The 24,420-nt window shown below is 43.2% G+C and overlaps 1 protein-coding gene across 1 annotated transcript in view; it reads left to right on the plus strand.

Annotated features, from left to right (window-relative positions):
* The window catches only part of LOC107193102 (ras-related and estrogen-regulated growth inhibitor-like), a 55,177-nt gene that overhangs the window by 11,289 nt on the left and 19,468 nt on the right, over positions 1 to 24,420 (plus strand). The window contains exon 3 of the mRNA XM_015582491.1: positions 9,685 to 9,761. Coding sequence (XP_015437977.1) covers positions 9,685 to 9,761 — 77 coding nt within the window. The remainder of the gene's footprint in view (positions 1 to 9,684; positions 9,762 to 24,420) is intronic.

Consider the following 24,420-nt stretch of genomic DNA (forward strand, 5'->3'; position numbering starts at 1 on the left):
GTGACCCTCACCTCAACGATAATAGCCGGTTTAGTAGAGCGATTAACAAAAGCGATCTATGAAATGGACCATTGTACTGTCTCGCGAAGTGAATGACACACCGGTCCCGGTGCGCACGCTCCGCGGAGAAAATTGAATTCTCCGCGCGCCGACAAGATTCGCGACGCGCAAGATTGAAATAATGCGGGGCAATAGATAAGACCGATTGTCCGACGCTGGTCTATGGGCGCCGACGGCGTGGCTGTGAGTCACGTGAGAGAGAGGCCGAAAGGATTACTCGAAATTTCGTATTGAATTCGTCAATTTATAACATCCACTGAAAGATTTCTTTAAGTGATAAATATTGCAAAGAATTCAACTTAAAATATAAGACAAGAATTTTGAGACCTATGTTCCTCATGATTCCTCCGATTGCAGTATTATTTGCCCCACAGAAACGACCGATTCCTACCTCATAAACGTTAACTCTTTCCACTTGAGAGGCGACTCTCAGTCGCTGTATAATTTTATGCGATGACTCGAACGGCGAGTGAAAAGCGACAGTAACAATTACCACGGTTACCTTTTATTTTTGCGATGTAGATGCATAAACCTGTCGTGTCAGTGCATCTGGTAATAATACATTGCTTTCGTGTACCCTTCTGATACCGTGTTATTAGCTGTACCAACAAGTAATCTCTATATCTAGTCAAATTCAATACGTTCTTTCTAGGAAAGCAAAAAATCTATGATCGCTTCAGTAATATTTGTTCTCGTGTTTCAAAGCTTTTTACCCTTTTCAAAGACAAATAGGGGGCAAAGTACTGCATCGAATATTTCAAGGTTAACCTTATTAACACTTTATAATCTTATTTCCCGTTTCATCGACCCGGTGACGCTGGTACGAGGCTACAACTGGAACGAGATCCCATTGGGACAATAATCGCGAGGCGTCTGTATTTCTCTACTAACATGTGTTTTCTCTGATAGCAACTATCTCCTAATATTTCAATAAGGTATGATACTGTCGTATAAATATCTCGTTTATCGATTTTTGTCCACTGATTGCCGCACCGTGGGCGCGATTTATTTGGCGAACCGTGAGAAACGGCGGAATATATGAAATGTCGACGATCGACGATCATCCGGTAGGATTCGCGAATTCATATTCCACGGCGCCGATGACCGATGAACGCGTTCGCGCGTATAATAGGCCGCGATTTACAATCGCGACCAGGCCTAGGCCTCGTCTCGGTTTTCACTCCGGTAAATAATAGAGACCGCTCGATTTCACATTCTCCTTTTCTGACGAATGTATTACTGGCTCAGCCTTTGCCTACCTGTGCGATAGCCCGGCTCGCGATCAATTTACGAGGATTTCGCGCGTATTACGTGGATACGCGCGACGTGAGTCAGGCGAACTTGCGATTGTGAAATGTTTTGACTTAGATCTGATTGATACCGGGATGAAATATACTTTCTGCAGAATTGATTTCAATTTCTGAACTGATTCAACAAGATTAAAAATCTACTTTCTGTTTTTTTTTTTTTATAATTGATTATATCGACGAATATGGACATTGCAAAGTTATAAGTGTCTTTTATTCCAGTCTCTGTGGTAGAAAATTTATGTAGTAGAAAGCGTTCCATGTTTCCGGGGCCGATTTTTTGTCCTTTATCACTTATCTATCGTTTTCTATTTTCCCATTATCATCGTTCCTATTTACTTGTCCCCTTTATCTACTTTACATCTGACCCCCTAGCTCGCTATTTCTTCCTGTCACACTCTGTTTCTCCTGCGCCAACAAGCAGCGGAAGAATTGGCCACGGGGTAGAAAACCATTGTACGTACATATACTAGTACAACGCGAACGAACTGCCTTTCGAGACCTACTATCTGCATGACATTGTAGAGAGATAGTTGAATTACTGTTGATGAGGTTGCAAAGACCGACAACCGTTCATTAATAAGCCATGTTCTGTGTTAATAAATAATAGTCGACCAGTGTCAATATTTATTTTTGTGGAGTAATTACTAAAAAGTGGGTGTTTGGCAAGTAGTTCATTAAAGTCAAATATTTGTAGACCACTTCGCAGAATTAAAGAAAAATTTATTTTCACTGTCAGTGATTTTTATCAAGTCATAAATTAAATAAATCATTACTAAATTGTATTAAGGATTTTAAGTAGTAGGAGCCTGTAAGTATACAAAACAGGAGAAGATAATAAATTTTAGAAAAGTTTAAAATAGTTTTGGTATTCTGATTACAATTAGCATCCGGATTTTTATGCAGAATAGTATTCCAGATATGATCGATTCGAAGACCAGAAAAAAATCGGCAAACCCACGATCATCCTATTGTTCTATGGGGGGGGGGCCCTGTGCAACCGAGTTTCACATAGTTGCTACCACGGTAGGGGAAGTGAAATCTGGTTAACTCGGAACACACGCGAGCGGCCACGTCTCAATCGTCGATGCGTTCTGTTTCGCAGATTTTTTTTCCACGGCGTCTACGAAAGCCCCGTTCGCGATAAAACTGGACGCGTTTAATCGCTCCGCGCCGGTTCACGGCGGGAAAACCGCGGCAAAAGGAATGCAATTCAACGTCCGCGTCGCGGTTTCCGCTGACAGGCGATCGAAAGATGAATTTTTATCGTCGAGCCTCGTGCTACGTGGCTGATGGGAATGTTCTTCGCCGCGAGTTTCCATGCGAACACTCGAGGGTGCGTTCCACTTTGTGCAGCTGACGCAAAGAGAAACTTTCAGTAATTTATTTTTATACGATAATATAGTAAACTGGTCTTTGGGGAAAATACCAAACTGGCAACCCATATAAAAATTGACAAAGATACATTATAGCTACCTTCAGGAAGTAACAATGTCAAGTGTCCACTTATTTTTTGTTACTTTTTTCTTATTTTTTCCATTTCTGCTCATATATACTCTGTTTCATATTTATAACCCACTTAGAAATCAGTTATTAGTGTGCGGGTATTTTCACGAATTCAATTGAACGCGATGAAAACACCGAAAAAACGAGATTTCTTAATGAAACATTGAAATTTTCAAGCATTTTTCTATCAAATTTTACAAATCTACCATTTCAGGTCGTTTCCAGTATCCAATAGCCCAGTTATTTTTTCAAAGTTTCCTGAAAACTCGTGATTTCATTTCCTCCATAGACCTCGAGTCCTCCTGTAGACATCCTGATCCTGGATGAAACTACACCATGCAACAAGGATGCCGTGCATACATCGAAGACAGGAAAGACGAGAAATACATGCGAAAATGGTCTCTGTACCGATAGTCAGGCTCTAATTCAAGGGTTCCCCCGTCGAAAAAAAAAAAAAAAAACGAAATCTTAATCATGGCGCCTACGATACACGATGAGATCTCGAGGGCATTCTAGCGGTCACAGGAAAACTCTGCGCGCGAACCGAGAGAAAGAAAGATAGAACAGCGGCCAGCCACGAAGAGGGCGGAGATTTAAACACTCGATATGAAATAGAGCCTATGGGGAGGGCTCCGTAGAATGCAGATCTCTCCCCATAACTCATGCAAGGCTACCTTGCCGTAATAATTGCCGTGCGCGCAACGCCGCCTGGATGCATAAGCTACGACGCCCCGGATAATATCCACGGTGCATACATACCTGGAAAAATCGCGAGACGGGCAGGTGTGTGTCCACGCGTCCCCCCGCCCGTGGGCTGTTCCCCCTTCCTCTGTCCGTGGAGATGAAAACAAAGATAATCTACTCTAACTATACAGAATGTAACAAAAATGTTGGAGGACCCGGAAATGGGAGACTCGTGAGGTGATTTGAAACAAGTTTTTCCTTAGCAAAAATGTTATCCGAGACTTTGTTAACGAGATATTAACGAAAAACTCCGACCAATCGGAGCGCGCGTCTGTCGGCCGAGTTACTGCGGGAACTTGGCTGGTAGAGTCGCGCTGATTGGTCGATGTTTTTCATTAATATCTCGTTAACAAAGCCTCGGATAATATTTTTGCTAAGGAAAAACTTGTTTTATATCATCTGACGAGTCTCCCATTTCCGGGTTCTCCAACATTTTTGTTACATGTATTGCTATGGTCGGGGATCTGGGGCAGTAAAATCGCAATAAATTCAGAGCCCAACGTGGTGGGGGAGAGAATTTGTGTGCCCGAAAGTACGTGTGAAGGGGAAGTGCCTGGTGTGGCAATATGTTCAGTGGCATTATAGTTAGAGTCCACTGTACTTTAATTAATGTTGCCCGTTTATCTGTCCGCCTTTTGAACTGGTTTCCCGGCGAAAAGTAAAATGAGCCTTGTGCTGTTGCGTACCGTTAGATCGGACCGCCGCGATCACTGGCGCGAAGAGATCGAGGAAAGAAAAGTGACGCGGTGACCGCCGATGAAAGGTGTGTAACTGGAGCTTTATTTGCTGGCATGCGACGGCTATTTTTCCAGCGGAGTATTATAGACGGAGATAGTGTTGCGTGTAACGAAGAGTGATTCCTCGACGGTTTTTAGCGAGGCGTAATTTATTTAAGTTATCGCGATAGGGACCGTTTGCGAGGCGGGATTTCGTTTCGATCCTGTCGAAATGGGTGGGTGTCGGGTACTGTTAAGACTGGCTGGATACAGTTTCAAGAATTGACGAGTTGATGGGTGAATAATAATAATAATGAGAGTTTATTGTAGGTGGAATCGTAAGAGTGAGGAAGTTTGAGTATAGGCACGGTGATATTACAGCTTTTATATGGGGGTTAGGTGAAATGTTGTAGGATTAAAGGTTACATTACGTCAGTGGTTTGGAGACATTACTGTATATCGAAAAACAGTAACATTTTGAAAACGTTATATGTAAATTGTATTTCCACTGCTCCCAGAACTCCTTGCGCCTAATCATCCTGAAAGATTATTGAAATTCACCCAGTCTCTTCCGGATTTTTCCCCCTTTTTGAACATGAAGGGAACGTGTCGCACGAGCATGCCACCGATCGATCAGAAACGACCCTATACGAGGAGCGTTTCCCAATAAGTAGCTCGAGACGTTTGTTCGAAATCCGTCGCGCATAACGGTGTGCACGTGATCCATCGATCCGTGGAGTGATCTATCGACCAGGTCGGGATGCACGATCTAATCTGTTCTCATTTTGTTTCTCGTGGACCCGCGGACAAAACGTTCCCATCCACGAACCGATCGTCAATGTATCTACCTACGGAACCGCGAATAGAGAAGAGGAGGGGGTCCCAGCTTTCTAAATCATTGTCTAGAATTATTCCACGCAACGAGCCGGCGGTGAAAGAGATTTGCATTGTTAATCGAAAATCGAAAACAATCACAAAGCTTGATCGGTCCCGGCGAAAGAAGAGGAATATCGATTATTATTCGGTGCCCCGTTAAAACGTTAGACGCCACGCAAAGGACAAGTCTCGATCACCGCGCAATCATCCTCGATCCTCTCGACCGGCCGTCATTACCTATCCCACTGCCATAGATCATCGACCTCATTCCCTCACGACGCGGGGACCCCTCCGAGAAATCAAATTTAATTTGCGAACCTGGGTATACTCCACCTCCCCCGCCTGATTGACCATTACTTTCTACCTGGTGCGGAATTGTCTGTACTTCGGGAACGGCAATCAATTGTAGGAAAGCCGGGTACTATAACCCCCCTCGTTCAACGTCGATTTAAGATAAACCCCGAGTGTGATTGATTGAAAACCGATGGGAATTTCTGTATGATGGGGAATCAGATACCGGGGGCGAAAGGCAGGTATAATCTGTTCTATTAGGTGTCACCGTCGATCGATCTTCCGATAAGGATTTCTTATCTTTCTTTTCGTTTATTTTGAACGAAATGATTTAATCCCTTTACTCTGGACGATGCATAGATCTAGCTTGCTCGACGATGTGTAGATCTGACTGGCTCGATAGTTCGAGGCGATCGACGAATATTGGTCGTTCGACTTGTTAAGTAGAATAAGGCAGTGTAAAAATGAAATTTTCATAATGGTTTTCGTTTTCACTAATTTTATCGTTTACCTTGCGACTTTTTGGTAGCAGTCGAAAGTTCAAGCTTTTAAGAATGTTCTGTGAAATTTGCAACTAAATTTAAAATTATTACAAATTTGCGTGAGCCACCTTAAGTGTTTATCGAAGTTAATCGCCCTAATGAACAGAAATTAAATATGCTACGGGTCCAGTTAGATCCAGCCACCAAGATCCATACGATTACCAGCACCCTAACATTTCGAAGAATAATATTTCACGAGTATTTTTCGTTATTTCCATCGGAATCGAATGTAAATTATGAAGCAAAAGAGGAAATCCTCGGCCTTCCGTATCCGGTAATAAATGTTCTTCCTCGACAGAGTCGATATTTCCCATGCGTGACCGTCATTTCCCTAGTTCCATCGAACCGGGCCTTCCACAAGAATTTTCAATCTCACCGTAAATACTTCCTGGCCGATTTTACGGCCACACGCCATTACGGCCGTCGGTTTATCTGGAGCAGATAATAATTGTCGCCAATGGTCGCGTAAGCGAACATTCACGCGTCGTATACGGTAAACCAACCAGTAATTAACTGGATACCAGTGAATGATCATTAGGCAAAGAAATGTAAATCATAAATTAAAAATTATTAAACGTTTATAAATAGAGTGTGGTTGCACTTATAATATCCCATATTTTCTGTTTAGCGTATTATAGCGTATATTCTTAGAGAAATTTCACGAATAATAAATGTAATTGCAATTTTAACAGCCGTTTGGTTGTTTGAAAAACGTTTGAAAATTTAGAGTCACCGGGCGCGGCGTCAACAGAATAAATAAATTTCTATTGGACTCTCGTCTTCGCGATAAAACCTACAATTTACATAAACACCCGGAATCCAGCGATTCGCGGTATATTTCACGTGAAAATTCGATTTCTATCGACTCACTGGGAAGTTTTCCACGCGATCCCCGTCGTCACCCACGCAGCCAGACCGAACGAAATCAATGGGGTCCCGCTTTCACCGTTCGAGGGCGTATCGTTCGGAAAAGTGGATTCCCCGCCGATCGAAAGCGTTCCGCGAATCGTTCGATTGATCCACGGGTACGTACGGCGACGTGTTTAGCGATCGGTTTCACGCGTGACGTCCTGTCAACGAGAGAATATACGATCGCATGCAACCGTCGTTCGATCCGATCGCCGGATGTAAATTATCCTCTGAGATAAGGAAATCTCCCACCACGGTTAAACACCGACAATTATCCTCTCTCGGGAAGGTTCGAATGATTTTTCCGAAAATTTCACGAGCTTCGTGAGAAACGGAAAAAAGAAGGGGGAACCGCGTGAGAGAGAGTGATCTTTATCCTCCCTGGTCGATGAAAAAAAAATCTCCGTTATCAGGGATGATCTTCAATTGGGAAACGAGTGAAAAGCTTTCTGGCTGGTAGTTAAAATGTTTGATCGATCGGCGAGATTTATCCGGCCTGAAGATCGATGGTCTCAGGCCTTCAAAGAATCTCCGTGGCCCTTGTACTTACTTATACAGGGTGTCCCAAAATAGCTTCGACTCCCGGAAATGAGGGGTTCCTCGGACGATTTGAAACAAGTTTTTCCTAGGAAAAATGTTATCTATTTTCGGACACCCTGTACATGTATCGTGTGAAACGCGCCGTCTCTTCGCTGATTGAAATTCTTTCCTTGCACCCCTACTCTCTTATCCCGACACGATTTTTCTGTGGGTACGCTATAAATTTCCTCGACGCAACGGTTGCTCAAATCGCTTCCCCATCGGCATTGTCCGGCAATAAAACGTTCTCGAGCGTAACGGCTCCGCTAATATAACGAGCATCCTTATTTGCTTGTTTCTGTGGCGTTCGACGGCATCGACGAGGTGTTTATGTGTTCATTTATCGGTTTATTTATTGCATATGTACTTGCACGTTCTACCCCTCCAACCCCCTTTTTTTTCGTTTTATCGGTGGCTACTGTGCTTGGTGGTAACATCGATCATCCTTTTAAGGTGGAATTGTTTTTGGATTGGTCGATGTTCCGTCGAATTGGAGATTGTGCAGACTTAAAGATCATTATTGAGAATTAGAGATGAATTGAGAATTGGAGATTAATTTATTGATAATTAGAGATGAATTGAAGTTGTTGTTACTTGTATGGCTTTGAAGGGGCCATAATTTCAGGTAATTAGTATTTTTTTTTAATGGAATCGTGTATGTTTTATTACCTTAGTTGATTCAGCTTGTAATTTTCTATAAAAAAGTATTCACCTGTTCGTATTAAAAAACCATTAGTTTAGGAGATATTTTAACTTTATATATTCGAAGTGGCATACGTGGTGTATCGCAAAACAGAACACGAATTATTTCCATATTAAATTCATACAACATAAAACTTTACTCTTTCTAGTTTTTATTGATGATTAACACACTACTTTTTCATCTATAACTAAGTATTTGATGTCACGTACCTCACTTAGGTGACTCTCTCTGTATATTAACAAACTCGTGCCGAAGTTCCAGCTCAATTTACTTAAAAGTAGATTTTTCTGTGATTCCCTAAGGGCTCAAGTCGGATAGTGATTCCATTGGCGAAAGTTACGGCGTTATTGTCAGTCAGCGGTGTAATGACAGAGCGGCGCGACGCCCGGCGTCACCGCGTCAAATCGGAATTGTCGTTACTAACTGGTTCGAGACTTTCGCGCATTAGCCGCGTTTTCTATTCGCGGGAAACTCCACGTCCAATATAGCTCGCTTCGACGTTAATATATCCTTTGAAAAATAATTCACTTTGTTTCGTGAGAAATCAATTTTCCCTTACTTTATTAGTAGAATTCCTGTGTCTGTTCATCAAACAATAGGTGTCCACAAGTATTTCCATCATTTATTTATTTGAGTCAGTTCCATTGACACCATGCAAAATACGTAACAAATATTTTTTTCATCACGATAACCTCAAGAGACATTTAAGTGGCCTTACTTAAACGGACCACTCTGTATAGTTAGAGTCCACTGTACTTACTATCTACCAGTAGCGTATGTTACTCCTCTTAATACCGAGCCTGTTAAATTTCAAGAACAATCCCCAGAAATGAAACCTGTATTATTCCAAGCAGTCCAAAGTATCCCCTCGATCGTGAATTTCAATTTCCATCGTTCGCTCCGCTCTACCTTGTTTCGCGTCGAACCGGCGACCGAAGACAGCGGACAAATGGTGTTCGTAAATCACCCGCGAGAATGTCGAGCGAGAAGGAAGCCACTCGGTAAGCTGGACAGAGAGGGATAGACAAAAGAATAATTTCAAGAATTAACAGGGATTTTACCCCAGCGCGGCCGTTTCACCGTCGCTACGGCATTAATATCGCTGGTTTAGCTCCTAGATCGATCTCCGGGGGCCCCGGTATTCAGTTTCAATTTATCGTTTCTCGGATCGCCTGGACCAAGGACGCTAGGCTAGATCCAACCGATTACTCGTCCACCATGCCACGGGGTAAGATCTCTCTCGATCCTCGAAGAGGACTGACGGATCGATTTCATTATCCTCGCCGTGGCGAGCTCGTACGTCTTCTCTCTCTTCTCGCGGGTTTGCCTCCCTCCATTTCGCCTAGCCCTCTATAGACCCGGCGATAATAGCGATTGCAGACGAGTAGGTGTAGGAATGCATAATTCATCAACGGCGTCGGTATAATCTCGTTTTCTGGTCTCTGTTACAGATTTCCTGTACCGGCACAGCGTTACCATCGATAACGTTAGTACCGAGGTCGAGATACTGGACACTTCCAGGTGCGAGGTAAGTTGCTTCTCTCCTCCCCTAGACGATATGGGACCGTTTCGTGTTGTTTCTACCCGTTCCGTCGTTTCCGCACCTCCGGTCGGGTTAATTTCACTCGGATCCCCGTTCCCCTCTCCGAGACGAGTTTATGGTAATGAAACCGAGCACGTAGAACCTAACGCCCGGGAATCTCTGTTCTTATTGACTTTCTTTTCTGCGAAAGCTAAACTCTTCACGGGGTTGGCGGGCGTCGGTTGAGACCGACGGAATGGAATCTTGCCTTTTGCGTGTGCTCGACGAGTGTCTCGGATTCGGTGGACCGTGGCTGTTCTTTCGGTGCAGGTGAAATATCGCGAGAAATTATATCTATTCGGGTCAAACGGCTTGCTTGCGCCGATAGTCTGGAGAGGCTTGCACTCCGATTGGGCTCTGTCGGGATCTATTAGGGTGAAAGGGGGTAATTGCGGTCGTTTCAATGGCCCGTATAAAGATTAAAAAAAAACGAGCATCAGCCGAACCAATGAGTAAAATTCTCCGTTAAATTTATTAGCAGTTCCACTAAACCATCTCACCGAACGCATTCCAAATCAGCAATTTTCGCATTCCTCCACGAGATAGGAACAATTAACTCTTATCCCAAAAGCGATTGACTTAATGGATAGAAACAGTAATCAGCTTTGTCTAACCGGTGAAGGGTTCGTTCTCGATGGAAAACACGGTAAAAGTCGACCAAACGATAGACCAAGATAAACGTTAATATTAAATTTACCACGAGACAGCGTGAAACGCTAACACGATCATTTACAACCATCCCGATGATCATCATTTACCAATCTCCCATCGTGGCCGCTGATATTATTCCGACTCGATGCAACCGAGTTCGAAACGAGGAGAGATTTCTGATGGGCACGGCTTCGTACGAAATTATTCCGTTGCTTTTTCTCCGTGGAAAAGATTCAGCACCTAATGATCGCGGATTATTGATGGATACATGACACAGATTGCCGTTAAAATCATTCACCTGGCTCGCCAGGTGAAAATAATGTACATTTACGGGCCGCGGCGTGTTTACTTGACAGACTGATTTGCCCGCGTGAATTAGGATAAAACATCTATTTTCTGCCTACCGAATTACTGTCATCCTAGACTGTTATAAATAAAGAAAATTCTGCATGTAAGTAAAACTAATTCATATGATAAAAAGAGCGGTACTTAATTTCCTTTTTCCATCAATTTTTGTTATAAACAAAAGTAGAGGTTTAGAAAGTTACGACAAAGTTTTCCTTCAATTAAACGTATTAAATAATAATAAATACAAATGAAAGCTCATGTTTTTATTAAAAATTGTGCAATAATGGTAGTGTCATTTCTTAAAGTGTTAGTAATTGGGTCCTTTACCTTATAAGTACCTAGTCGCGAGCGTTTCGTACCGGTTGTAAATTATTTCACAACGGGATCGTCGTCTCGGGGGGTTCGATTTCTGTTTTATCACGAGAGAAAGAGAGAAGGCTCCCTTCTCTGGGCGCTGTCGTCCCCTCCGCGATATCCACTCTTCCACTTTCCGCGCGAATTTTACCATCGCCTGACCGGTGCCCGGCGAGGCGAGATCCTTCACGGGGCCCTGTCTAAATATATCTTCCCCTTTGGGCCCCGGAGGCGCTCGAATGGAGGCCCTTAAGGGCCCACGTCTGTCATACGTCAGCCGTGCCAGAGGAAAATAACAAGCTTCCCTTCTTCTCGACCCACCTGGTCTCTCCGGGGCCGATGATTTTTTGGTTATTGATCCCGACCGATGGGAGACTTGTTTTCGTGGAACCTTTCGTTTTCGCCTGTTTTTTTTTGGCCCAGGGGGTGGGTATGGCCAGTGGGGTTCTGGTCGTAAATAACTTCCATCGTGGACGAGGAAAGTTTAATAAGCGACGAGAAAAATTACGTGCGTCCAATTGTTGTGTGTCTACGGTGTATGTGCAGGATTGGTTTTGTAACGCGACGACTTTGAATGACTCGTAAATTATTTGCTGGTTTCGAAAAATTGTCCGTTAAAAAGTTAATTCACTTGATTTCGTCTCGTTTTCTATTTGTTCCATATTAAAATACACCAAACGGATTAACAGTCTGGGTCATCAACCCTTTTAATAGTTCAGCGGCGATCATCAACCGCGAAAGAAAACGACACGGGGCATCAAAGGCGTCACGGAAAAGAGAGACACGTCCGGGGCGTCACGTCTCGTGCGCGCATCGAAGTCTCTCGATAGTCACCGCGACGACGGCGACGGCGATAGGGGCAAAACGCAACCAAACAGAATCCGCATTCTGACCGTCGCTTTATGTACTCCCGGCCGGCATAATTCCCGCGTGTTCGGAACCTATCGAGGCCCCGGAGGGCGTGTGCGACAAATGCATTCTCTTTATCTCTTTATCTGTACCTTTCTCTATTTTTCTCTGTCTTTCTCTACCTAGTTTTCTCTTTTTCGTCTCGTTGTTTCCCTTTCCCGCAAGGTTCTTCCTTGCCAGTGTATGGAAACCTTGTTGAAGTGTTCGTTTCATTATTGCATTCTATAAATTTACTTATCCTCTAAGTGTCCTCACAAAATTCGAAAATTTAATTCTTGTTTTCCAATTCTACTTTTTAGAAAATACTCCGTAAAAATTGGCATTTCCAAAAAGTATCCATAGTATGAAAAAATTGTAACCACCATTTCTATCAACTATCACTTCTACCATTACAATCTCGTTTATTCTACCGTAGAAGAGGAGTCATTCGAACGTTATACTGTAACAAGAACCACGCGTTCCCTTTTTCCCCCGTGCAAGACGAACAAGCATACAAAATGCAACCTAGAAAACACCGTACCGAACAATCGTCCCGGCGACCTTCTAATACCCGGTGATTTATACACAGTTTTTGAGCAATTCGACTAGCAACCACCGGCAATAATTTACGACGCTGAGAACAATGGCCGCCGGGGGGACGGTAATATAAAAAGACCACGACGGAATCTCAATGAGGATTCCGCTCTACCTGCGACAGGTGAACACAGCGATCCGTGAACGTGGCCTCAGCCACGATCCACCGTGTCCCTTTCTCCCTCTTCTATTTCTCTCTTTCTCTTCGTCTGTCCCCTCCTGAATATCTATATATGTGTTTGCGCTCGCGCGTTCAATCCCCGGTCGCCTAGATTCGAATTTAAAGGCGATCGTTATTCAATTCAAATACGCGGTTAACGGGCCGTGTCGTAGGATTTCCGCTTCGACGTTCGCGTGCAGTTCGTTACCGTATTCTAGAAGAATCGGGTTAAGGAAGGTCAGGTCGGTGCGATCGGCGGCGGCGGCGACGGCCTGAAGCCGGCCGATTCCGTCTGAGATTTGGGTTAAGTAAGGTCAGGCTGGTTCAAATGAACGACGCGTCGTCGTCACGGTGGATTGCGTAGCTACCGAGACGCGTTCGACACACACACATACATATGTATGTATAATAAATATAATAAATATAATAAATATATAAGTATATATATAAAGATACATGCATAAAGACCCGCAGTGAATCACCATCAATCGTAAATTCCGTCTTTGGACTCTAGATCATCATGCAAATCCAAATTCTCCTAGATTATTATAAAACTCAGAAACATGAAAAAGTCAATTTTACCTTGTGTCTCTAACTCATTACAAGAAACTGTAAATATTCCATTCAAAAAACAATTATATTTCTATTAACCCAATACCTAAAACTCTAAGAGTTTTCAATGGAATTCATTCGGACGGATGGTCATCCGCTTAAATTTTTTTATCAGTAGTCTTTTACTCCGAAATAAATCAAGCCCATCTCCTCTCGCGAATTAGCAATTCCGCGTCCCTTTTGGTCACATTTTTCGGGAATCGGTTAAGTACCGAGATTCGTTCCAGCTGATTAAATTAACAAAACAAAAAGGCAACCACGAAAAAGAGAAACAACCGCTGGTCCCCGAGACACCACGTATATACGACCGTCCAAGTATGCGCCGGCGTTGCATGTGTATTCTCCCGTCTGCAAAAGGAATCCAACCGTGTTCCTTATACGCGGTCTCGTACTCACGGTACACTGACTCGTCCCGTCTTATTCGGTAGCCCCGCAACAAGACACGATCGAGCCCAGGTTGTTTTTAGCAAACTGGTTTTTCTACCCGGGGCTTACAATTACTGGCTTCCTTTTTTGCGCTGCCCTCCACCCATTCCCCTCGCCGAATGTTTGCACCTGTCGCTTAAAAGGCTGCGAATCTTCGGTCTGGAGATCGCGTACACCCGGGCGGTTTCGGATTAGTACGATGTGTATAGGCAGCCGTGGAATTTTTCGAGCGTCACCGTCTCGATCCCGTAGCACGGATTCGACGTAGTGAACCGATTGTGCCCGCGATCCATTCATCGGATTCCGACCATTCATTCATGAGATTTCGAAGACTACACGGTGGGAATTTGGGAAAGCAAATTGCTCGTTCAGAAGAATTTTAGTGCGTCTGTTTAGGGGGGAAAATGTTGTTTAGGGTAATTGTAAGTTAAGTGTGTTAGAGTTGTATTTCTTTTTCCACGTCGAGCTTCCTTGTACTATATTACAGTCTATGAACAAAAATTGGTAAAAACAAATAAATAATTTCTGCAGCAATCGCCGTTACAAATGTAATATCAATCACATTAATCATTTAGTTTCCAAGCACTATGTTTTCAAAGAATTGAGGAAGAAGAAAAAGCAGAATTCTAATAGAGTGTCGAACATCCAGGAACGACCGCGCGAAAGAGCGAACGCGAAGCAATTTGCGCGTCGATTTAGTTACAACGATCCGCGAATAAAAAGCTCCCGCGAACGGACATGCACAACAGCGTCTCTCGCCTCGTAAAGCCGATTCTATTTGTATCGGGGAGGCTCCTCGGTCCCATGCCGAGCGTTTCAGGCATTCGTGGTGTTCTTACGCTGTTTCAATGGCCGCCTTGTAATCGTGCACCGTACGTACAACGGCGACAAGGATGCGGCCACCGGTGTAAACAATGGCCGCGCGTCGAGAGACCGTCGCGTCCCCGGGATCCGTGCACCGTTAAGCGCATAGATTCCATAAATAATGCGATACAGGAAGCCAGCCGTGCCACCGATTTGTATGTACGCGTTCGAGAACGGTCGCCGGATCCTCCGATCCTCCCGTGTATCGGACCGTCGAATCGAATGATCGTTATCGACCGATTACGCGATTCAGTTTATCGAATGTTTTTACGTGGTGTTAAAATGGTTGGAATCGTGAAGGTAGTTTTGTGAGTTGGTTATTTTTACTTTGGGCATAGATTGTGTTTAATTTCGATCTGTTGTAAAATTCAGCGCATACTTCATTTGACGTGTTCTTTTATGTAGAAAATTATTTTGGGTATAACTATACTAGATATTATTCTATTATCAGTCACTGATATGTTGCGAAAAGGATAGATCTGTCAGTTAGGATGTCGAAGTGTTAGTAGTAGGATCCAGCTAATGTGATACCTCTTGCTAACGGATTAGTAGTATCTGTTCTTTATTTTTGATCGACAGAAAAAAAACTCGCAGGAAATACCACAATGCAACAAAGTCTATTTCAGTAAGAAACGTTTGCTGCTTTAGAATCCAAGTCTGAGATCTCCCTTCCCAGCCAGGTTCGATGTTTCATTCAGCCGTAAGAATCTCCGAACGTTTCGATCTCCTCGCCGAAAGAGTGAAATTTATTGGACAGCGGAGCAAGGGAACGGCTCACGCTTAGATCTTGCAACGGGTGGGTATAAGTGAAATATAAGGATCTACGATCCCTAAATCTCCGGGTTATAGCTGTACGCTGTTTTGTCCCAAGAAGTTCCTAACAATGTCCACGATCTCCTCCTTCCATTCGAGCCGGTGTTTAGTGGACGTACGAACACGGAAACGGCACCTGACCGGCCAAATCTCCTAGGCTCGTGCACGGGATCGGTTAATGAGCCCGTATACAAAAGGAAAATACGAGGCGGAGCGGAGATTAGGCCACGGTGTACCGTTTACAATGGGATTTTATAGCGGACCGCGCGATATATCGGCGCAAAGGAGTTAAAGTATTGCTGTCGGATAGCGGATTTAACGATCTCCGGGCCTGTTGTATGTGCGTGTGTATGGGTTGTGTTCGCCATCCAGCGCACCAGTGCCACACTGATCCACATCGATATCGATATATCCGTAGATCCTGTTCTTACGCAGACGCGCGCTGGTTGAACGCATTCCTGCCGTTGCATTCCCTTGGAACTGCACTCCCTGGATTCGGCTCGAGTATCGAATGAACTCTTGAACGTGGAAAAGAAGATAATTTTTTGAACCGAATAATTTGGAAATGAATTAATGTGTGATTTTTTAAAATTTGATATGGTTACGAGGGTTAACCATTTAATCCTTCAATTGCCGTCATTTTAAAAGTGCATCAAACTTTATCGTTGGTTAATATTTCACTTCTGTCAATAAGGACTGCATTCCTTATAATGAAAAATATATAAAAAAATAGTTTTATTTTAGAAAACAAAAGTTAACATTGATATCCCCGAAAAAATGCAACTAAACAAACCCTAATTTACGAGAGTTCTGCGCATTTAAATATAGTTCCACTTTTGTTTAATGCCTACAATTGTTTGTGAAGTTCAAGTTCCTGAAATTCGCGGTGACATTTACGTGCGACACCCAATCCGCCTCAACAACTCCCAACTCTCCCAACACGCTCGAAGTAGCTCAATGTTATCTAAAAGGCGGCTTCATCCGGGATGAGTCAACCCCTAAATGTCAGATGTACAAGAATGGCCAATTATCCTGCTATTAAACACGTCGAACGTTAGCCGATCGGCCGTTCCTAATCCGCCGATCGTAAAAACCCCGCGATTACGCCAGGTTGTTAGCGTTTCGACAGCCCTATTTCACGGTTTTTAATGGCGTCGATAGCGCCGGCTAGCGCAACGGAAAAGGCACCGGGACCCAAAGGCATATGTACATACCTCGACGGCCGGTAAAGTGTCTAACCCATGGCGGTTACAATCTTCCCAATTATCCAACCTAGGGGGCAGGGAAAAGGAGGAAGAAACGCATCCATTCATTGGTCGGCGCAGATAGAGCCTCGCAGATATACGGATTTTCGAGGCGTATCTAGCGGCGCGTAAAGTCCATTCGAAGGCAGCGGGCATTTCGACACGATGTTTATGGGTGGACGTTAGCGAGACGTAACCGTTTAAAGCGCGCCATAACGTCCACCGAGTGCGTCTCTAATCTACCGAATTATCCGTTCCCAGAGCGTTTCCACGTAACGTTTATTTTCACTAGTATCGATCCAGATAGAAGTTTATCAGAATGAACAGATAGGTAGAGGAAGCGTTCTTGGAGCGTGTTCGTGTGCCGAGGTGTAGGGCAGATCTGTTTCGAATAACGAATAAAAGATGAAAAGAATATTTTTAAGATAAATAATATTTCTTCTTGAATGAATAGACACTTTGCAAATAATTATTTAATCTCGTGAACTGTTTAAAGGTCAGGATGACGATCTGAGATACTGCTGCTTCTCACTATCTATTATTCGAATAAAATTGTGCCCGTCTGTGCAATAGCTTCTCTATTTCACTGAATTCGGAATTCTCCAGTTATTATTGGTTACAATAAAATAATAACATTCCCGATATGACATTCATTTTATATTTATCATATATTAATACCATTTGATATTCACTTATTATTTATTTAGAATTATTACAGTTTCTTTGAAAACCAGACATGAAATTTTATTAAGAGAGGCCTAAAAATTCTTAATGTAATTTCCTAAATTCTAACGAATACCCTGTATAGACCATTGTCGATTCACTTATTCCTCGCATTAACGACGAATACCATTCTAATGCAGTAGGCAGTTTCGATTCACCTCATTACATGTGCACCTTCGCGGTCCATCGACGGCCATTTTGAAACCACGACCCTCTTCTCTCTCCGTGGGTTGATCGAAACCTAACCGCGACGGTCTCATCGGTCCTCGCGGTTTCTCCCGTCGTGATTTCTGCGCCGACTGTAATAACAAAACGCGGGACCATTCCAACTGGGTACACTATACTTTCCTCCTCGGATAATTTTACCGGTAAATGGGTGCGTTAAAGACCCAGACACGAGGCTCCTGGGGAAAAATATGAAATTACGATGCCATGGAATCGTCTTTTTGGCGAATAAATGTGAATCTGATTGAACCTTCTTACTGACCTTAATATGAAATCTGATTAATCTTATCATTTATAATACCTCAAGCCAACATCTTATGAACACATAAATACATAAACATTGATGTATGTTCATGATTTTTGAGAAATTGTAATAGATCTTACAGATTTTATTCTATTCTGTCCTGATTAATTGCATTGATGGTATTTTGAAAATATCTATGAAAATCAAGATGACTTTATATAAATCTCGACTAGCCTATTTTGAAAATACGTATCTGTTCTTGTATGTTTTTGTAAAGTAAAGCTTAACTCAAATTTTTCATTGGTAGAGAATAATTATAAGAATTCATCAAAAAACATGTCGACTTTATACAAATTTCGGCCAGTGTAGTTCAGATACAGGAGGTTCTACCTTCCACCGTTCGCATACTCGCTCATCGACCGCTGCAGCTTCCACGACAGTAAAATAAAACTCGAACACGCGTTCCTATTCCTTTTTCCTCGCGCGGTCGAGCCCCTCGCAATTGCCACCAGAGGCCCCGTGCGTAAAAAGCGAAGAAAAGCGTCGGGCTCGTCCGGCACGTGGTCGGCCTGAAACGAAACGAGTCCGACGGAGCTCTTTTTGCGTCGTTTCAGACCGGGGGCTCGTGGAGAGGCACACCGTGGGCACCGCGGCGCGATCGTGATGTCAATCACCAATGAAGACAGTCCACTGGTGTGCCGACTGTCACTGGCCACGATCCCCGTGACAGCAGCACGCGCCTTAAGCCGCATTCACAAGCACCCGGCGGAGGGGCAATAAATTCTTAACCGTGGACGCTTCTCTCTCCGTGTGTTTCTTGCAACCCCGGCTAACTGATGTAAACGCCTGGTTCGTCCGGGTCCACTCTAGGACTTAATTAATTTTCATCCGGCGATCGCTGGGATCATTAATCATCGATTGTTCGGGCCAGAGTTGCGACCGGCGTCGATCTATCCCTACGTTCCTCTTTTTCCACTCGATTAGATGCCTACGGGTGAAGTTGATTTTGCATTCCTTTTTCTTTTTGCGTTTTTGCACTGGTTGCGGTGATTTATTGGGGGTTGATGATCGTGGTGATTGGTGAATCTTTTTATGTTTAAGGTGATGTATATTGTAAAGTTTTTTAAATGCTTGGTGTTCTAGTGGTGAGAATTTTGGAACGATCCCGTAAAAAATCCACAATTTTCCCCTTCCTCGAAGACAAAACAATCGGAAAAACAGTTTGTACGTAGACTTCAGTCGTAGTCAGTTATATTTCCGGGGCGTGGGGGAGGCACCACTCCGCCAGGAACGATACAAATTGACCTTATAAACGGTTTCCATAGCGCCTTATCTCGTCCTCGGTAGATTTACGTGACGAGGAACAATGCACGATGGAAATATTAATCGTGGCAGGGACGAGGTCGGGACCCCCCGAGCCCGGCAGCAGCCACCTACCCATTTGTTGCTCGACTTCCTACGTTCCCCTCGGCTCCTCGCGTTGCCTGCCTGCCTGGCATCTCTACCTGAACTCTCCCCGATGCCCTTGTTAGTCGGTTTATTATTATACCGTGGCGCGGGAACACCTACCGCGATCCTCGTGATCGATCGTGCGCCATGGGACCCGCGGAACGATCGGTCTCACTGGGGCGTAGGTAGGTATACAGGGTGTCCCAAAAAGATGGGACAATTCGAAACGTACATATTCCTTATACGAATACAAATCGAAAAGTCCTTTACCGTTTTGTAATCTGAAGCTCCGTTTCGGAGATATTAGCAGTTAAAGGAACTCCAATCAGTTGACCGACGGGCATCACGTACGCGCAGATACAATGTAGAAGCGGAGGCCAGGGACCGGGGCCGTTCGCGTAACTGCTCGACCTGTTGCTTATCGCTCAGCTGATTGGAGTTCGTTTAACAGCTAATATCTCGGAAATGGAATTTCAGATCAGAAAACTGTAAAGGTCTTTTCGACGATTTCTACTTGCATAAGGAGTATGCCTGTGGTAGATTATCTCAACTTTTTGGGACACCCTGTATACACACCACATAACCGACATAGAAACAAAAGATTCGCGGAGAGTCGAGCAAACACACCACCGTCAGGTCTTTTCTACCGTCTGCTTTCTAGGCATTGTGTGTGCGATCCCGGGCAAGGTGGTGGCTTAACGATTTTTTGTTTCCTCTTAGGCGAAATGTTAGCGACTTTCGCTTCCGCGGTTACATCAGCTGGCAGCGGCCGCCGCTTGAAAATTGAGTTGACTTTCATAAATATCATTACCCCCGTAGCTGCCTGGACGGTTGTCAACGTATTCGCGTCGAGATTTCAAACGTCGTCGGGGATTAAAGTCACTCGTTGTATAAATCATTCGTGAATCGTCCAGCGACGTCTAGCGTCGGCGATCATTCGAATGGCGCGCAGCCCTACGGTATATATCTTTCTCGGATGCAAATGAACGGGTAAAGAGAGTGCGTTCGCGTCGTTTATCTCTCGGGCTATGGCGTATACTCGTGGGCAAAGAGCAGCAACCCGCCAGGTACCGTATGCATAAGGGGAAGAACCCCCCTTCCCTCTTCGGTAAATAAAATTATCGGTGCTCGCCTAATGGTGGCACGTACAGCTTATCAAGTGGACGCCGTGTGTCGGCTGCACTACGTGATTGCATTTTGATACGGGGGGAATGCACTTGTGGAATCGGGGATGATTAAAATACAATTGTTTAGGGGAATGGGAAGCCAAAATGGGGGACTCTTTGTGTTTATGTATTACCATGTCGATTAACACTCTATGGACCGTGGTCTATACGGTGTTAATAAAGATGTGGGACACTTTCGCTGGGTGGATTTTATATGTTAAAGTAAGACGAAAATACACAGGGTGTAACAAAAGTGTTTGTGGGTGTTTAAGTTTTGGCCAACTTCTTCCATACCTCCACTGTTGCGTCGTCGTGGTAGAAATCATTCCGACGTCATCCTCCGGTAGATGCACCACGCTGCGAGTCCAGGTGTGTGTCCCGCCTGTAAACACGGACTGTGGCGGCCCAACCAGCCTCCTCTCGTGGCACACTTCCCCAATTCTCGCATTGTTCTTCATCCGTATGCGCACACGCTCGAAATAAATCTTTTCGGTAGGTGGAGGTATAAAGCGTGTACGCGCGCCACGCATCTCTGGCCTCGTGACCGGCTGGTAATTGCAATTGCTTTTCCCAAGTGGGAGGGCCGTAGGTAATTGATAATTAAACGGGCGTCGTCCAACAGGAGAGGACCGAATTTAACGACGTTGTTCCTTCGCCGTGTTAATATTACGATAAATCATCGTAACGGATTAACGTGGCCCGATTGTCTCTCGGGGGGGACAAACAGTTGCCGGAATCGTGACCGAGAATTTCGCTGCAACATTAATTTTCACTGTGGAACAGGATGGAATGTATTTCGAGGAGATCGACGACGAGGTGTTGTTGTGTAAAAAAAAATTAGGTGTACAGAAGTCAGCCTATTCACCGTGAAAGGTGCGAAAACATAGATCTAAATGTTGCATTAGAAAAATGTTGTATTACACGTTCTTAGGGCTAAGGCTAGTTAGGTGATTTCAATGTCTGACAAACGATGACTTCTGCTACTTCCACAGAAAAATCAAAACTTCGCGTTCCTTCCTCAATAAATATCAATTATTCGATATTTCAGATTTCAGTCATTGTCTACATTCTACATTATAACAAATAAAATAAAATTTTAGAAATAGGCAACTTTCGATACATTGAAAATAAACGATATTGAATAAAAAATCTGCTGCGAATAATTACAGAAACGAATGATTTTATGAAATCAGTCAAATTCTAATTGCTAATTTTATTCTCCATAAATAAATTCGAATATATTCATGATTGAATCTCGATTTTTCTCCCAAATTCTATCATTCGCAGGGGTTAAGCAAGCCTCGCTGATAGATAAACAATCGAGCGTTAATCCTTTGTTTCCTCGCACGCGTGAAAGTGGCCCAGAGTTCTTTTTACGGTGTCGCGTACGTTGTAAAAATCCAAAGATTATTATCCCCTAAAGATCTCGGAGCACGCCACGGTGAAGAAATGTCGCGTGAGTAAAAACGTGACGGGAATTGACAAACGTGCCCGTCGTCGATCGTATCTCGTGCATGTAACGATTACCATTCGACGTTCGGGAGACAAGGGACACGTCCACGTCGCTGTCTTTACTTCAGTCGTTGTCGAATTACTGGTGTAAAGACAACGCAGAATGATTTTTCGCGATGCGTTTCACTGGTCCACTGGCACGCGCGTGCGATTTTTGACAAGGTAAACGTGTGCGCTACCCACGAAGACCACAGAGGAAATAATGGATCGTAATGTAAAAATAAACTGTACCGGTTAAACGAAACGATATAAAAATACAAATGGTGGCGCTTGAAAATAGCTGAAGTAGAGTCATGCTCGAAGACACTTTATTGTAACGCTGATTGTAGTGTCCTTGAGGTATCTGGGTTTGTTGAGTAGATGTTGCTTTATGCTTATGTTACCAAGGTTTTTATTTTCTGTCGAATCTCAGAGGAGTCTTAAAAAAAAAACAAATGAATTTCTATTTGATTCCAATCTTTATAAATCAGCCCACGAAAATATATACTTGCATAAACATCTCGCGGTTTAATTATGACTCACTGAAGAAGTTCGTTTCTACACTCTGTTGTTTTCTTCGTCAGCAAATAAGTTAGCAATACTAGTTGTAATTTAATGCGATTGGATCACAGACATTGCAATGAATGTTTATTTGAAAGACTGTGTCTTAATAGCAAGCCTGTCTATTTCAGATTATTTAACGTGACTTTTACAATGAACAATTTCAAAATAATAGAGTGTACAGAATATACAACAGGAGATATATATCCTAAAAAATTATGGAATGTACGTCAGTGTTCTATTTGTTCGCGTTTGTTTTACACGAACTGGCTCAACGGAGGATCAAAATTTTATTCTTTTTTTCTTATGTAAAATCGCGTAGGTGATACGAATGTCACCTTGATTTCTTGGCGTGTAACATTTTATTTTAAAACATCCACGTTTATCGTGTATTTTTGGAAGAACACCATGATAACAAACGCGATAATAAAATAAGGTGTAAAAATTTGATTTACGATTCGAAGAGATTGAAAAGAATAAAAAAAGATATTAGTGTCACCCTTTACGGGTTCCAACGAATTAAAACTCGAATAGAAGCAATCCGTAGGTACGCTTCATTAAACCCGTTACTTTATTGTTCAGTACGGATTTAAATCCGCCGTGTAAGTGCATAAAATCCGCGGTTTATTCGCGAAGTATGAGTCATACGTTCGAATAATATTATTGCCGCAGCGAGACGATTTCACGCTGTGTTGCACGAATTACGCCTAAACAAAGATAAAAACGTAACAAAGGGGTATCCGCGTTGTTATTGGAAATCTTTTGTTTTAATGGACAGGTGTGTGACTGGCTCGCAACGAAAAACCAAAGAATGTCTTTCGAGCACATTTTTTATTCACGTATGTGCAAAACAGAAGTTCGAGAAATAACATTCAGGTGTGATGATCACAGATAAAAGTTTCAGGGGTCCGTGTAATTAAAGGGTAAGGATAAGTTTTTTTTATTAAAATAACAAAAATTCTCAAGCCAGTATTCTTTATCTCTATTCACCACTTCTCGCCACATTATCGCAGAAAAATCCCGAACCACCCTGCGCAGGGCGAGTTTACAAGAAATTCCTGCTAGGTATCGAAGGGAAATAATTAATGCCCCGGAGACCGTTCGCATCTGCTCCCCCCCTTCGACATCCTCCGATGAAAAATGGCTGCCCTGGCTTTGTTCGTGGGTGCAGCCATCGCTATTTTTGGAGAGACAGGCCGGTGTCGGGACGTGTAAACGATATCGGGGCTCGGTCTGACGACTCGTACAGTTTATTTGCACGCTTGTACCGGTATGAAAATTCCACGATAAGCAGATCGTCCCGCGGAATTTCAATGCCGACCTCGGACCGATACCGTGTCAGACACCTTTGATCCCCTCCATTTTACGAGATACGATGAATGGTTGGGCTATTTTGGCTGAGGTGACGAGTCTAGTTATTTTCTAGAGAAAAATAAGGATAATCATTACAAAAATTTATTACGGAATATCATATTGTTAACTATTACATTATTAATTAGTATTAACCTTTAGAGGACCAGTAGGTTTTTTCATGACTTTTTACATTTTCGAATTAGAACATTTATAGATTTGTCATAGTGCTGTACTACGAAAAATAAGCGACCCCTCTTGAGCTTAAAAATAGGCTTCTTGTTCTCTACAGGTTAATTATTATTAGAATATTATAGTGGCAACGCTATTAATATTCCGGATTTTATGCATCTATAGAATGCACGATCCTCTGTATCTCATTATAGTAAAATATTTAATAGTTTTAATGAGGTTTTTAGTTTGCTTGGAACCTAACTAGAAT

This window comes from Dufourea novaeangliae, unplaced genomic scaffold (genome assembly GCF_001272555.1).
Source record: "Dufourea novaeangliae isolate 0120121106 unplaced genomic scaffold, ASM127255v1 scaffold493, whole genome shotgun sequence".
Lineage (NCBI taxonomy): Eukaryota > Metazoa > Arthropoda > Insecta > Hymenoptera > Halictidae > Dufourea > Dufourea novaeangliae.